Here is a 12,284-nt window from a genome sequence, read left to right as displayed (position 1 = left end):
TCATTATGTCAAAACAAGCCTAAAGTCTTTAACACAGCTGTTTGTGTTCCATATGATTGTACACATTATGTCGGCTGTAGAGTTCTTCCTACCCCTGCAGAGTACAGTCATAGATTGTACTCCCACTTGGTGCTGTGATGTGATGTGATGTGAAAGCTTATGTTTACACTTCGAATCCCACAACTGATCATTTAAAAACAATATATGATGTGAGATTTTATGCAATTACACATAACAATTACATGACACACATGCCTATATTTTGTTATTATGTTAATAATTTAATCACCGCTTTAATGAAATTAAATGCTTAGTTTGAACATGTCCTCATACCTATTTTAAAATATTTATCAATGGCTAAATTAAAATGTTACCTATAGTTGTCATGCTAGAAAATCGAATCACTCACTGAACAAATTGTCAAATTACTAATAGATTAATTAATGGATTATGAGTGTATTTTATAAATGTAACATCAGTGAAATGTAACACATGGTGTAACACACCTGCCATTAAACAAATAAAAGACAATATGAAAACACAGAAACTAGCTAGCCTCTCTAGCCAGTTAGCTTACCAGGTTGTGGTGGCTACCAGACAGTTCAGGGGGAAATAAATTAAACTTCTTAAATTAAAATTATTTTACCTGCTTGGTTGATTATAGTAGGTGGCAGTTATGCATGTTGTTGGATGCCACCAGCGATAGTGCTAGATAGAAAAACAACACAAACCGGCTAACAAGCTAGTAGCACAATATGTTGCTAATCTTTGACCAACCTTCACCTCCATCATCCGGCACATCCTCATGGCAGCAGAGTTGCAGTTAAATAGACACACCAACCACACCATGGCGTTACAGAAATTCAGTCAAATAATACTGCAATACAAAAAAACTTTTTAAATTTGTATAGATATATATATTTTTTATGGACATTATGAAAATAGCTACTTCAGTTTCATGTTGGCATCATGCAGGCATGTTTATGGGACACTGTTACAACAGAAACACACAACATGACCACAGAAATGCTGTTTTGCCCTTGCTAGGCACATTGCATGAATTTAATAAAGTGCAAATCATACAAAATGTCCCTAAGCTTTCTAGAGTATCTGCCTGAACCTGGAGTGCAGTGAGAAAATAGACTGAACTGTAAGGTGTCAGTGTTCATAGACCCAGAGGCAAGGCTGCTAGTTAAAGGCAAAAGCTGTGATCAGCAGTGTTCAAATCAAAAGGCATCCATATAAATCTTCAAACCTTCCTATGAACCATCAACGTGACATTAATACATCTATGTGTAGTTTGGATCACACACACACACTCTTGTGCAACTAACTCTAAGTATCTCTCTAAGTCTCTAAGTATCTATCTCACTTCCTGAACTCTACAAACAATCACATGGTTACATCTCTCATTTTCTAGAATAACTGCATCTGATGTTGGCCGACACCTCCTGGAAGACCACCTAATGCCTCTGTCTTTATCACAGAGCAGTTTCTCCCTCTCCTGCGCCCATGTCCACCCTCCGGTGCACCCCACTGTCCTCTATATCTTCCCACTCATCCTCTGTGTCCTGCATTCTAATTGGGCGGTTCAAGCGAAGGAGGCGGTATCTAAGAGGTACTAAAAAGAGGGCGGGGTCAGGCATTGGGTGTGGCCTCTGCGGTGCTGTCACTCTCTCCTGCGGGACACAAGCTCTGACTCTCTCCTCCCTCATGCTAACACGCCTCCTGTGCCTTGCTTCTGGTTGGATGGGAGAGGCCGGAGGAGGTGGAGATAAAAGCCAGTCCGAGCCCTCCCCTTCAGCATCTTCCTCCTCCTCCTCCTCCTCATCTTCTTCCTCTTCCTCCTCTTCTTCTTCCTTTGCTCTGGCCTCCTCCTCTCCCTCTGCAGCAGACTCTGCGCTTTGCCGCTGCTGAAAGAGTTTTAACCGTGCGGAGTGCAGCTCATGGCAGAGATTTGTCGTGGTATCATTCTGCCGCTGCAGCTCGCGGCTCAGCAGTGTGATCTTGTGGCTGCGACGTTTCAGCTCCTCAAGGAAACGGCGCTCTTCTTCCCTGATGCTCCTTCCGAGCAATGACGCTCGCGCTCGGCCGGCCCGCAGCTCCCCACGTGCAGCGACCATCATGCAGTGCTGTTCCTCCAGGAGTCGCTCTGCGGCCTCACAACGTGCCACCAGCTCGGCTTCCTCCTCTGAGAAGACATACAGAAACACACTGTTCACCACACACACATATCATCAAGTTTCTTTTACATTTGTGCACTTATTTTACATTTTACACCATTTTGTTTTTCTTCACTGACTTCTTTATATTTGCAAAGGTGTTGCAGGTGTTCGTGCCCTTAAAGGTAGGGTAGGAGATTTTGAAAACTCAGTGAGATTCGAAAGTAAACACACACCCCTTTCTCTTGGAGCTCACTACAAAGCCACGCCTCCCAATCACATGGACATGCATTACCTGAAGAAGAGCTGCGGTCTGTGACTTCGGCCATCATGCACGTACCTCTCTGGTGCGCGCAGAGCAGGAAGAGAGTGACAACCAGCCAATACTCCGCGCAGGGACGTCCCGGAGGATTGGCTGATGTTTTTAGCGTTTTATAGCTTCCACAGATGATTAATATTCTTCGTTTTAATGCAAAACTGCACTAATTTAACATAAAGTGCAGCAGAATGAAATCTCCTACCCTACCTTTAATTAGGTGAAATAAACATCTTAATATAATTGTCTGCAGTTTGCAATGTCACCACTAGGTGCCAAAAATAGCACACTGGTCCTTTAAATCCTGCAATTGCTGCCTGTAACTGAAATTCTACAGTTACGCATAAACTATATTTATTATGGCTATATAGAGTGATGATAGTCAATACAGCTTAATAGTAATGTATAAGATCTCTCTTTCATATAATAGACAAAGCCATCACAACACGATAGGCAAACCAGGCAATTGCCTAGGGCCCCGAGCATGAGAGGGGCCCCAAGACGGACGGTCAGTTAGTCCCACCATTCATACAGCTGTTTTGGCCCAGCGACACGTTCACCGGGCCCTGTGACCCAGGGCCTGTGTCCGTGCTGCTGTCGCAGCAGAGAGGGCTACACCTCTCTGCTTCGAGTAGCAGCATTTTCAAAATAAGGGATGAAGCTGCAGTGATGATCCTGCACTGTGGACAAACTTAATAATAACAATACTAGTCATCATATCTTGTGTTGTCAGTGGTGGAGTAAGTACTGAATTTTGGTACTTAAGTGAAAGTACAATTACCCAGCAAAAATATACTCAAGTAAAAGTAGATGTGCTACATCAACAATCCTACTTAAGTAAGTCTTAAGTACTTACTTTTAATTTCCAAGAGTTTAAATCGAGACAACTGGACTCAAGGATTGTGTTTTTTGAAGGCGTTTCGCCACTCCCCCAGTTCAGTAGAACTGAAGAAGCCGCTTGGGGGGGATACATAAAAAATACATGAAAAATTACTTAAGTACAGTAACAAAGTACAAATACTTAGTTACTTTCCACCACTGAGGACAGTCTTCAGAGAGTACATATTTCTATGATATATTTTGATTGTGTTGTAAGTTTTTATATTTCCTTAAGATAATATTTTCATGTGTGTTGCACATTATTTAAATAAAAAGGTTGCTTATATAATCATCACTGTACATGTCTTTGTGTGTGGGGCGGCATTTCTATAGCCCGTAGGACCCCAGTGTTACCTTCTTGCCCAGGGCCCCTATAATGTCCAGCAACGGCTCTGATAATAGATAGTCATCCTTACACCATTGACATCTCACTCCTTCTCTGCATCTCAACATCTACATATCAGACCGTTGTTTCTTACCTGCTGTGTTTCTGTCAGGAAACCTGGAGTCCAGCTCACAGCTCAGCTCTGCTCACAGACAGACAGACAAAAGATAAGACAGGCTGACACACACAGATGCAGAGCAGCAGGTCACCTGTGGACTCACCGTGACAGCGCCTCTTCAGGTGTGTGATCTCTAGTTGCAGGCCGGACAGCATGGCCAGGTGCTCCTGCTTCAGGAAGGCGATGCCCCTCTCCACACTGGCCACCTGCTGCTCGAGCCTCCCGGCATCCATGGCTGAACCCCTGCACAACCTGCACACAGACAGCCGGCCCTCTGAGGATGCACTTTGAGCGCACAGATTTGCGCTGCGAGCGTCAGTCAATTTAAACAAAAATATATTATATAGCTGAGCTGCTTAAAACCTGTGTGACAGTGCTTACATGCAACATTTATATTTACCTTCTCAGGTTATATTAGAACGCCTTTCTCCTGTTTAGTATTATTCACGCTTTTCTAATTTCTGCACGGCATCTACCTGCATTTCATCCCCATCACTGACAGTGGCCTACCGTGATACTGAAGCGGTCTTCTATCCAAAGCGTGTCTCATGGATCCTCGTATTGCCCTGGTTCCGTGTCTCTGTCCTTGAGGCAGTAGAAATGCAGAAAAAAAAAGATCCGCACCAAAAAAAAATCTCCAGTCTGCAGGACCCTCGTTCCCGTCTTTGCTTTCGGGCGATCTCTTTCACTGCTGCCGCTTTTTCTAACGTGTGAATGAAATCCTGCAGCAACCACAGTGGAAATAACCTCCTCATAACCTTCTGGTTATACGTGGAGCACGGTGCTGTATTCACAACAAAGCAGCAGCAGCCTGGTATGAGAAGCGATCAGTGCCACCGAGCAGCAGCAGGAGGAGGAGCTCCACGGCACCAGCTGCTTCCAACAAGGCAGGGAAGCAGATTTTATTTGATGCTACAGAGCAGATAACATTTTATTTTAGCCTCTTACAGGCACCAGACCCCATTAACTACATCAGTAATTTAACTATGCAGAGCACAGCAGTTAGGGATCTCTGTAACTCTGATGTCTCATCATTTTGACATGAACAAATTGGAAATGTACTAACCAACACTTACCTCAGGATTTACTTACAGAATGACTGGCCACCACTGTCATAATACAACATTTATTTAAATCTAGACACAGCAGGCAGAACAAAGAGAGAATTCCTTTTTTCATTGTTTCCCTTTGCTTCCTGTGAAGTGGTTGATGAGGCTCGGTCTCTTCTGGCTGCATCCTTGTTTCTCAGTCATCCTTGGAAGTGGAACAGGTTCACTGTGTCTAGAGGTTTCATAGTACGGACAGACTTTAAGATGAGCTGATATCGGAGGGACGTCAGCCATACGCCAGGAATCCACTGAGGAAAACGAGTGACTGAACTCCCACACCTGAAAACAAAAATTAGTCAAAAGGAGAAAAAATATGGATCATATCTAGAATTGGATTTAATATTTCTCACAGGCTTGGCTCTCCACTTTGCTCCTCCATGTGAGTAAATCTTCCTCTCCCAGCGAAGAGTGACCATCCCTCTCTCCTGCAGCAGAGACCAGCACACCTGTCTCATGAGCTGGGACACCAGAGCAAGCTGGGACAGGGACAGGCTGTCCAGGAAACTGGCCATGTGGCACAGCACCTCATAGGGTAGCGAGCTCAGCGAGTGCTTAAAGTCTGTGTTCCTGGCTGAGGTATCACCTGGTGAGGTGGGGCGCAAGTTGAAACTCCTCAGCTGCTGACTGTGGGGAAGAAAAGAAAGTAAGGATTGGTCTGAACCTGGTATTTTTTCCAATTGGAGGCATGACAACAAATCAATCATGAACACACTTGTAGGTGACAGTGGCCTCAAACGTGGAGGGCTGAAACCTCCTCTGCCTGTAGGTGCATCCTAGATACGCTAAGGGGCATCTCTGCTCGAACCACCCACTCAGACTCATCTGGATGTCACTGTGCGCATTCCTGGAACAGATGAAAATGCAATGAGATGTTCCCAGTTAGTTGTATCATTATGTTGTATCCAGTAATGAACTGCTGTTGCACTATCATTGGAGAATTGCCGCTCCCTCAAACACAGACCTGAAATGTGTGCCGTACTCCCTGCGGTGAAAGGTGTGGCCGCAGAGGAAGCTGAAAACACTGCTGGCTCGGTTATGTCTGCTGTTCACGCTCTCTGCCTGCAGCTGCAGTTGAAGGTTCACCGGTCTGTCCACCATCACATCCGCCAGCGTCGTCTTCCCTTTAAATGGAGCCGAGCGGAACAAGTGTGTTTGCGTTCCTATGTCGACGTAGAGCCCATCCGCACCTTTGCTCTCACTGATCTAGCAACAAGTCAATCAGAATGCCTGATGAGTTCACCAGTTCTAGCATTGTCCAACCCCTTTGATAGTTTGTATATAGTTTGTTTTTTACCTTGTGACCCATGACTTCCTTCTCAGCATAACCCAGTAAGGTGGCTGCTGCTTCATCAGTGTACCAGTCTTCTTCGTTAACCCCAAGGTCTGAAGTGTCCACACTGCAAGGTTGGCTCTGAGCACGTGCAGCCGTGTCATACAGATGAACCCGCCGTTTGTAATGATAGCTGTCAGGAACCTGACAGGATTGAATGTAGAAAAAACATATTATTTTACAGGACGCCAAGTGATAACCAATCAGGACTAACTGGTTTAAATCTTGGAATAATTATATCTTGCCATCAGCACCTTGAATGAGCGCAGTGTTTGGACTGGAATTGGCTCCAGGCTGCCGTAGACAAAGTCCTTCTCCCTCGGTGTACAAGCTTCGATTTGCCCAAAGGCAACCAGCATGCGCCCATGATGCACCACATACATGTTGTACTCCTGTGGGGTAAGCTCAGTCCTCAGACGCTCTAGCACGCCCTCCTGCCATGGAGCCTGCCCAGTCTTACTTGTGTCTTGTGGAAGGGGGAGGTTTTGGGCCGTAGCAGAACCATGATCGTCCTTTGTGTTTTTGTGGTCTTCGTGTGTGTTGTCATTCTGCCTTTCAGCCTCTGTTGGATCTCTGTCACTCTTGGACTTCCTCTTCTCACCAGGTTTTGAGTTTTGATTGGGATTCTCCAGGTTTGCCTGAGCAGCAGCACAGCCACCCCTCTCCTTGCTGAACATCATCTCAGACATGTTGTATTTCTCTTTGTTAAGGCTTGAGCTGAGCCCCACTCTGTTCTGTCCAACTTCTTCAAAAACATTTTGAGACTTGCTGTTTTCTGGAAGACCTACAGGAAAAGACATCAGGTAACTTGTAAGGTACTGTGGTTTTTTAAAATCTAGTTAAATGCTTCTCACCTTCACAAGTATCTGTTGCTGCAAAACCATTGACTGCTGTTTCCTCTTTCTTCTGATCCTCTTCCTCCTCCTCTGCTTCCATCAGCTCTGGATAGATTGGCTTCATTTTCAGGCGGCTGTACAGGTCCGACTGATCCACCAGAGCCATGGCGAGATCCAGAGACTCCCCCTGCATCTCACCCTCCTTCATCACATTCTCCTGCAGGACTTTGTTGCTGTGTGGGTGTGTCTCATCCGACAGCCAGCGAAGCCACTCCATGGAGCAACACACCACACTAGCCGCACACACCTGGAGGTGAGCTGCCTGTGAGGAGCGGGGCAGGTGGACCGGGCAGCCAAACTCAGCATTGAGACAGGGCACCCTCACATTAGGGCAGAGCAGCAGGTGGTCCTCTTCCTTGCACAGGTGGAAGAGAGCTCCACAGTGCAGACGGCAGGGGATAACTGCGCAGCTCACAGAGACCTCCACCCGAGCCCTGCAGCGCCGGCTGTAGCAGGAATCACAGTGGACATGCTGCCGCACCTTGGAGGCTCGAGAGCGGTGACTCTGATTGGATCAGGAGTCAACCAAGACCAAAGAGACACAATGAAGTTTAGATGATAGTAACACAGCATAATTAATTCTTACTCTTTTTAATACCAGTGTTGAAAATGTAGACGCACCATTTCCACGTGACTTCTTAATCTTATGCTTGTGTAATCCTGCTAGAATAAAACAGAACATTGTTTAAATGATATCAAACTATATCAATTAGTACAGGAGTGTTCCAAGTGTGACAACAGTGAGCCTGGTAGACAAAGTGTGATTCAGAGGTAAACAGAAGGAGTACACTACAGCCTACAGCTGCTCTCTGAGGTGCTGAATAAAGTCAGTAATCAATGACATAGACATGACAAACACAAACAAGACAGCAGCACAGAAATGAGACATTTTGTATCAATGCAGCAGCTTTAAAGCAAATATTATTATTACAAATTCACTTACTGAGGAGTTTAGCTTCTTTCAGTTTAGCTCACACAGAGATGAGATGATTAAATCAATTCACATTCAAACTGGAACTCACAGACAACAGTCTTACCAAGCTGTAGTTTTGTCTCTTTGCTTTTATAACCTTGCTTTTGGTCCCTCTGCTCTCTCTTTGAACGAGTAGGTTAAAATTAGCCAAGTAGCTCCAACAGGGGTTCAAGAGGAGAAATAACTCCCTCCTCAGTTACTCACTCTGCTGCAGTGACTTCAAGCCACAGTCTCCATAAAAACTCTCAGTCTTGACATTCAGGAGCCAAACACCTGACAGAAGTTCAGTCTGTATTATCTGTACTAAAGCACACATTTTAAATGCTTTAGTTACTTAAATCCCCACTAGAGGACAGTGGTTGGATATTAAATTAGTCTTAATCAGAGTTTGCAGAAATCAATTGTCAGCTGCACACTCAGAATTAGAGCAAAGTCAGACCTGCTGATGTGAGTGGCTGAGATAGCTGGTAACCCAAACCATGTTTCTGACCACCTGTGTAACATTTCTCACTGCCCTGCTCTATTTATAACACACACAAAATAAACACACACACAGACACTTGGTCTTTAAAAGTATAAGACGGAGTACGAGCAGCGTGTCTCTCTTTTTTTCCAGCTCATACAAAGGTCGGCTCACCTTGGGACTGTTCTGCCTCAGGGGCTGTTGATATTCTGCAGTTGTGTGTTTGCGGATTTGAAGTGATTGTACAGAGACTTCACAGTTTCCTCTTTGTTTGCAGGACGGACATTCAGCTTGAGATAAAGACGCTTCACACCTATATATCTGAAGGATGGTATGGTTTTACTATAATAAATCACATTTGTATTTGTACATATATGTAATATGTATATGCATACAGTATATAGATGTTTGTTTATTTGAACAGTAACATCATGAATAAGGAAATCATGAATAACATGATGTTATTCATGATTTCCTCATTTAGCCACTATAAATGGTAACTGGTCATGAAAATATAGTTGTATTTGTTATATTAATTGGATCTTTATTCTTCCCTCACCCTGATCTAATTCAGAGTCACCGCTCCCGAGCCTCCAAGGTGCGGCAGCATGTCCACTGTGATTCCTGCTACAGCCGACGCTGCAGGGCTCGGGTGGAGGTCTCTGTGAGCTGCGCAGTCATTCCCTGCCGTCTGCTCTGTGGAGCTCTCTTCCACCTGTGCAAAGAGGAGGACCACCTGCTGCTCTGTCCTAATGTGAGGGTGCCCTGTCTCAACTCTGAGTTTGGCTGCCCGGTCCACCTGCCCCGCTCCTCCCAGGCAGCTCACCTCCTGGTTTGTCCAGCCAGTGTGGTGTGTTGCTCCATGGAGTGGAACCGCTGGCCTGCCGATGATGCACATTCTCATCTGAGCAAAGAGCTGCATGAGAACTTGATCAGAGGAAGAGAGCAGGGAGGGTGTCTGAACCTGGACCTGGCCATGGCTCTGAAAGACCAGGACCGCCTGTTTCACTCCATTAAGATGAAGGGACTGTTTCCTGAGTTGATCCAGAGTGTAGAGGAGGAAGAGGAGAAAAAGAAAAAGAGGAGGAAGGAAAAACAAAAGCAGAAAATCTTGGAGAAGAAGGGAGCAGAAAAAGTTGCCTGGGAGTCTTTTAATTCGTTTAACATCCATACACCTGTTAATAAAGAGGAGGAGGAGGAGTACGATGACGATGATGACATTGAGGTTGAACAGGAACTAACTCAAGAGGAGAGAGAAGCAATTGCCTCTGAATCAGGAGTGGCTGCTGACCTGTTGGCAAACTACAGTGCATGGGAGCGCATGTTCAGTATGGAGATGGGCGGCTGCAGGGAAGCTGGGGTGACAGCTGGTGCAGGACAAGGCAAGACTAAAGAGAAGAGGGAAGGCCTGGGCACGGTAATGGAAGAAGGCACAGAAGATACCTGTGTGGGTGCAACTGCAGCAAACACCTGCAAAATGGCAAATAGTTCATGCAGTGGTTCCTCCATATCCTCCTCCTCCTCCTGTCCCAGTGTAAAAATAAAGAAGAAGAAGTTTGTGTATGGACACGTGGAGCCGATGAAGATCATCATTGTACGGACCTTTAAAATCCCAACCAGTTACTCTGCAAGGCATGGCCGCATACGCAACCCTGGCTTCTACAAGAGAGAGAGTAAAGCTGTGGATACCAGTGACCTGGGGGTGGCGCTAGAGGACATGCCAGTGTGGGACGAAGTTCAGGTGAGGCTACCACATAGATGTCAGGCAAATGTTTTGATGTATCAAAAATCTGTGACGACAACACATCCCCACACAGGCACAGCACAAAAGGACGCGACTGTGTTATCTCATAGAAAATCTTGTGTTTTCGGAATTTAACATAGATTTACAGTATTACAAGCAAATTGTGTTTAGAGGCTATACACAAACATGGCATGGCCTGTCATAATCTGTTCACCAGCAGGAAGGGAAAAGACCAACATGACTTCACGTTGTGTTTAATTTGCGTCTCAGGCGTCCCTGCTGTGCTCCCTGGAGAATGAGCAGAGGGGTCACCTGATAGCAGAGAGCGTCTGCACAGACGGCCTGCTGCAAGATGAAGGCACGCAGACCTACAACTTCCTGTCCACTCCTTTCCATAGAAGCACATCGTTGGCCGACTTGACCGCTAGAAAACCGCTGGAGTTGCACCTCCAGCTGCAGGTGGAGAGCGTCACCAGCCGACACCACAAGGCCACCTCAGCCTTCACCTTCCTCTGTGGACATACCTTCCAGCGGAGAGAATATGGCAAGCATTATAAGTAAGTGTTCATTTGAGAGGGAACAAATCTCTTTACAATCTCAAATGAATGGGATGATAATCTGTTTTTTAATGATCAACATGCAGGAATATCCACAGTGACATACAGATGTGTGTGAATGGATGGTTTGAGCAAAGATGCCCCTTGGCGTATCTGGGATGCACCTACAGCCAGAAGAGATTTCAGCCCTCCACGCATGAAGCCACAGTTAACTACAAGTGAGACAATAAACAATTATGAAAATAGATGTGTAAATCATTTTGGTTCAATATTGCTGTATCATCTTTTTTTAGTGAGGATCTGGGCTGCTTCAGCCTCCATCCTGCCGTCCCTGTCTCTCTGGATGATGTCTCCCAGAATTCCATGAGCACAGCAGACTCCTCTGCTGCTCCCAAGAAAAGAGGAGTACGTGGTGGTGGAGGAGGAGGAGAAGGCAAGGACTCTCTGAGCACGCTGCCTTACGAGGTGCTGTGCCACATGGCCAGTTTCCTGGACAGCCTGTCCCTGTCGCAGCTAGCTCTGGTTTCCCAGCTCATGAGGCAGGTGTGCTGGTCTCTGCTGCAGGAGAGAGGGATGGTCACTCTCTGTTGGGAGAGAGAGACCGACTCACATGGAGGAGCAAAGTGGAGGGTGAAGCAAAGAGTAAGTCCTGAAAAGCGGGCACGCACCATCACAAGTATAAAATATGAACATTCAGGCATGCCTCTCTCTCTCTCTCTATGTTTCTGCAGGTGTGGCAGTTCAGCACTTTGTTCTCTCCTGTTGACACGTGGTGCTTCCGAGATGTGCCGCCCATGTCAGAGCACCTGAAGGAGTGTCCTTACTATGAGAGAGAGTCCAGGACAGAGAAGGTTCAGCTGCCTCGTGTCCGAGCAGAACTCCAAACCCACAATACAAGCTGCAAAGGTCCCACTCTGGTTACCTTGTTCCAGCACAAGAGAATCATGATGTAGAGAATCTGCTATTAAAAAAAAAAACAGGATGTCACTAATGTCACTACTTCTTCTGTCCACTGTCCGTGAAAAATAAAAGAGAAACATGCATAGTTTGTTTTGTTTTGTAACACTGAAGTTAACATGCTATAAATGAATAAAGCCAGAGAATATTTGGTTATATCTGATTATGTCTGATCAGGATATATCTTGTTAAGTATGGCTTTAAAAATTAAATATCTGGACTATAACATCTAGAAGATATGAGATGAACATATTTATTTTGCTTCCAATAATGTAGACTTTTTTAGACATTTATTTCTTGTGCATTACAGGATAATAAGAATAAGAATATTATTGCCTAAAAGTACTGATATAAAACAAGGAGACATTTAAGCAATAATAATAATAATAATAGCT

At 45.2% G+C, this 12,284-nt stretch overlaps 3 protein-coding genes across 9 annotated transcripts; 1 reads left to right on the top strand and 2 right to left on the bottom strand.

Annotated features, from left to right (window-relative positions):
- Positions 1–1,116: 1,116 nt before the first annotated feature.
- Positions 1,117–4,503, bottom strand: ccdc92bb (coiled-coil domain containing 92Bb). Of its 2 annotated transcripts, XM_028421437.1 has the most exons (4): positions 4,371–4,503; positions 3,964–4,112; positions 3,837–3,884; positions 1,117–2,191 (listed from the first exon to the last, which is right to left on the bottom strand). In XM_028421437.1, the coding sequence occupies exons 2-4, from the start codon at positions 4,091–4,093 to the stop codon at positions 1,482–1,484; spliced, it is 888 nt and encodes a 295-aa protein (XP_028277238.1). In that variant the 5' UTR covers positions 4,094–4,112; positions 4,371–4,503; the 3' UTR covers positions 1,117–1,481. The 2 variants fall into 2 exon arrangements, with proteins under 2 accessions (XP_028277238.1, XP_028277240.1); XM_028421439.1 differs by lacking the exon at positions 3,837–3,884.
- Positions 4,504–5,035: 532 nt separating this feature from the next.
- LOC114446036 (F-box only protein 40-like) lies at positions 5,036–8,618 on the bottom strand. Of its 5 annotated transcripts, XM_028421434.1 has the most exons (10): positions 8,373–8,618; positions 8,233–8,290; positions 7,817–7,858; positions 7,154–7,700; positions 6,554–7,083; positions 6,264–6,443; positions 5,931–6,172; positions 5,682–5,813; positions 5,320–5,593; positions 5,036–5,248 (listed from the first exon to the last, which is right to left on the bottom strand). In XM_028421434.1, the coding sequence occupies exons 3-10, from the start codon at positions 7,817–7,819 to the stop codon at positions 5,036–5,038; spliced, it is 2,121 nt and encodes a 706-aa protein (XP_028277235.1). In that variant the 5' UTR covers positions 7,820–7,858; positions 8,233–8,290; positions 8,373–8,618. The 5 variants fall into 5 exon arrangements, with proteins under 5 accessions (XP_028277235.1, XP_028277236.1, XP_028277233.1 ...); XM_028421435.1 differs by having other exon boundaries at positions 8,139–8,618; XM_028421432.1 differs by having other exon boundaries at positions 8,233–8,618.
- A 95-nt stretch (positions 8,619–8,713) lies between these two features.
- Positions 8,714–11,977, top strand: LOC114445979 (F-box only protein 40-like). 2 transcript variants are annotated; one of them, XM_028421350.1, is made up of 7 exons: positions 8,714–8,795; positions 8,909–8,962; positions 9,206–10,372; positions 10,646–10,932; positions 11,019–11,150; positions 11,226–11,574; positions 11,664–11,977. In XM_028421350.1, the coding sequence occupies exons 2-7, from the start codon at positions 8,960–8,962 to the stop codon at positions 11,883–11,885; spliced, it is 2,160 nt and encodes a 719-aa protein (XP_028277151.1). In that variant the 5' UTR covers positions 8,714–8,795; positions 8,909–8,959; the 3' UTR covers positions 11,886–11,977. The 2 variants fall into 2 exon arrangements, with proteins under 2 accessions (XP_028277151.1, XP_028277150.1); XM_028421349.1 differs by having other exon boundaries at positions 8,737–8,826.
- The last annotated feature ends 307 nt before the right edge of the window (positions 11,978–12,284 follow it).

Source organism: Parambassis ranga, chromosome 14 (genome assembly GCF_900634625.1).
Source record: "Parambassis ranga chromosome 14, fParRan2.1, whole genome shotgun sequence".
NCBI lineage: Eukaryota > Metazoa > Chordata > Actinopteri > Ambassidae > Parambassis > Parambassis ranga.
This window is presented reverse-complemented; position numbering and strand designations above follow the sequence as displayed.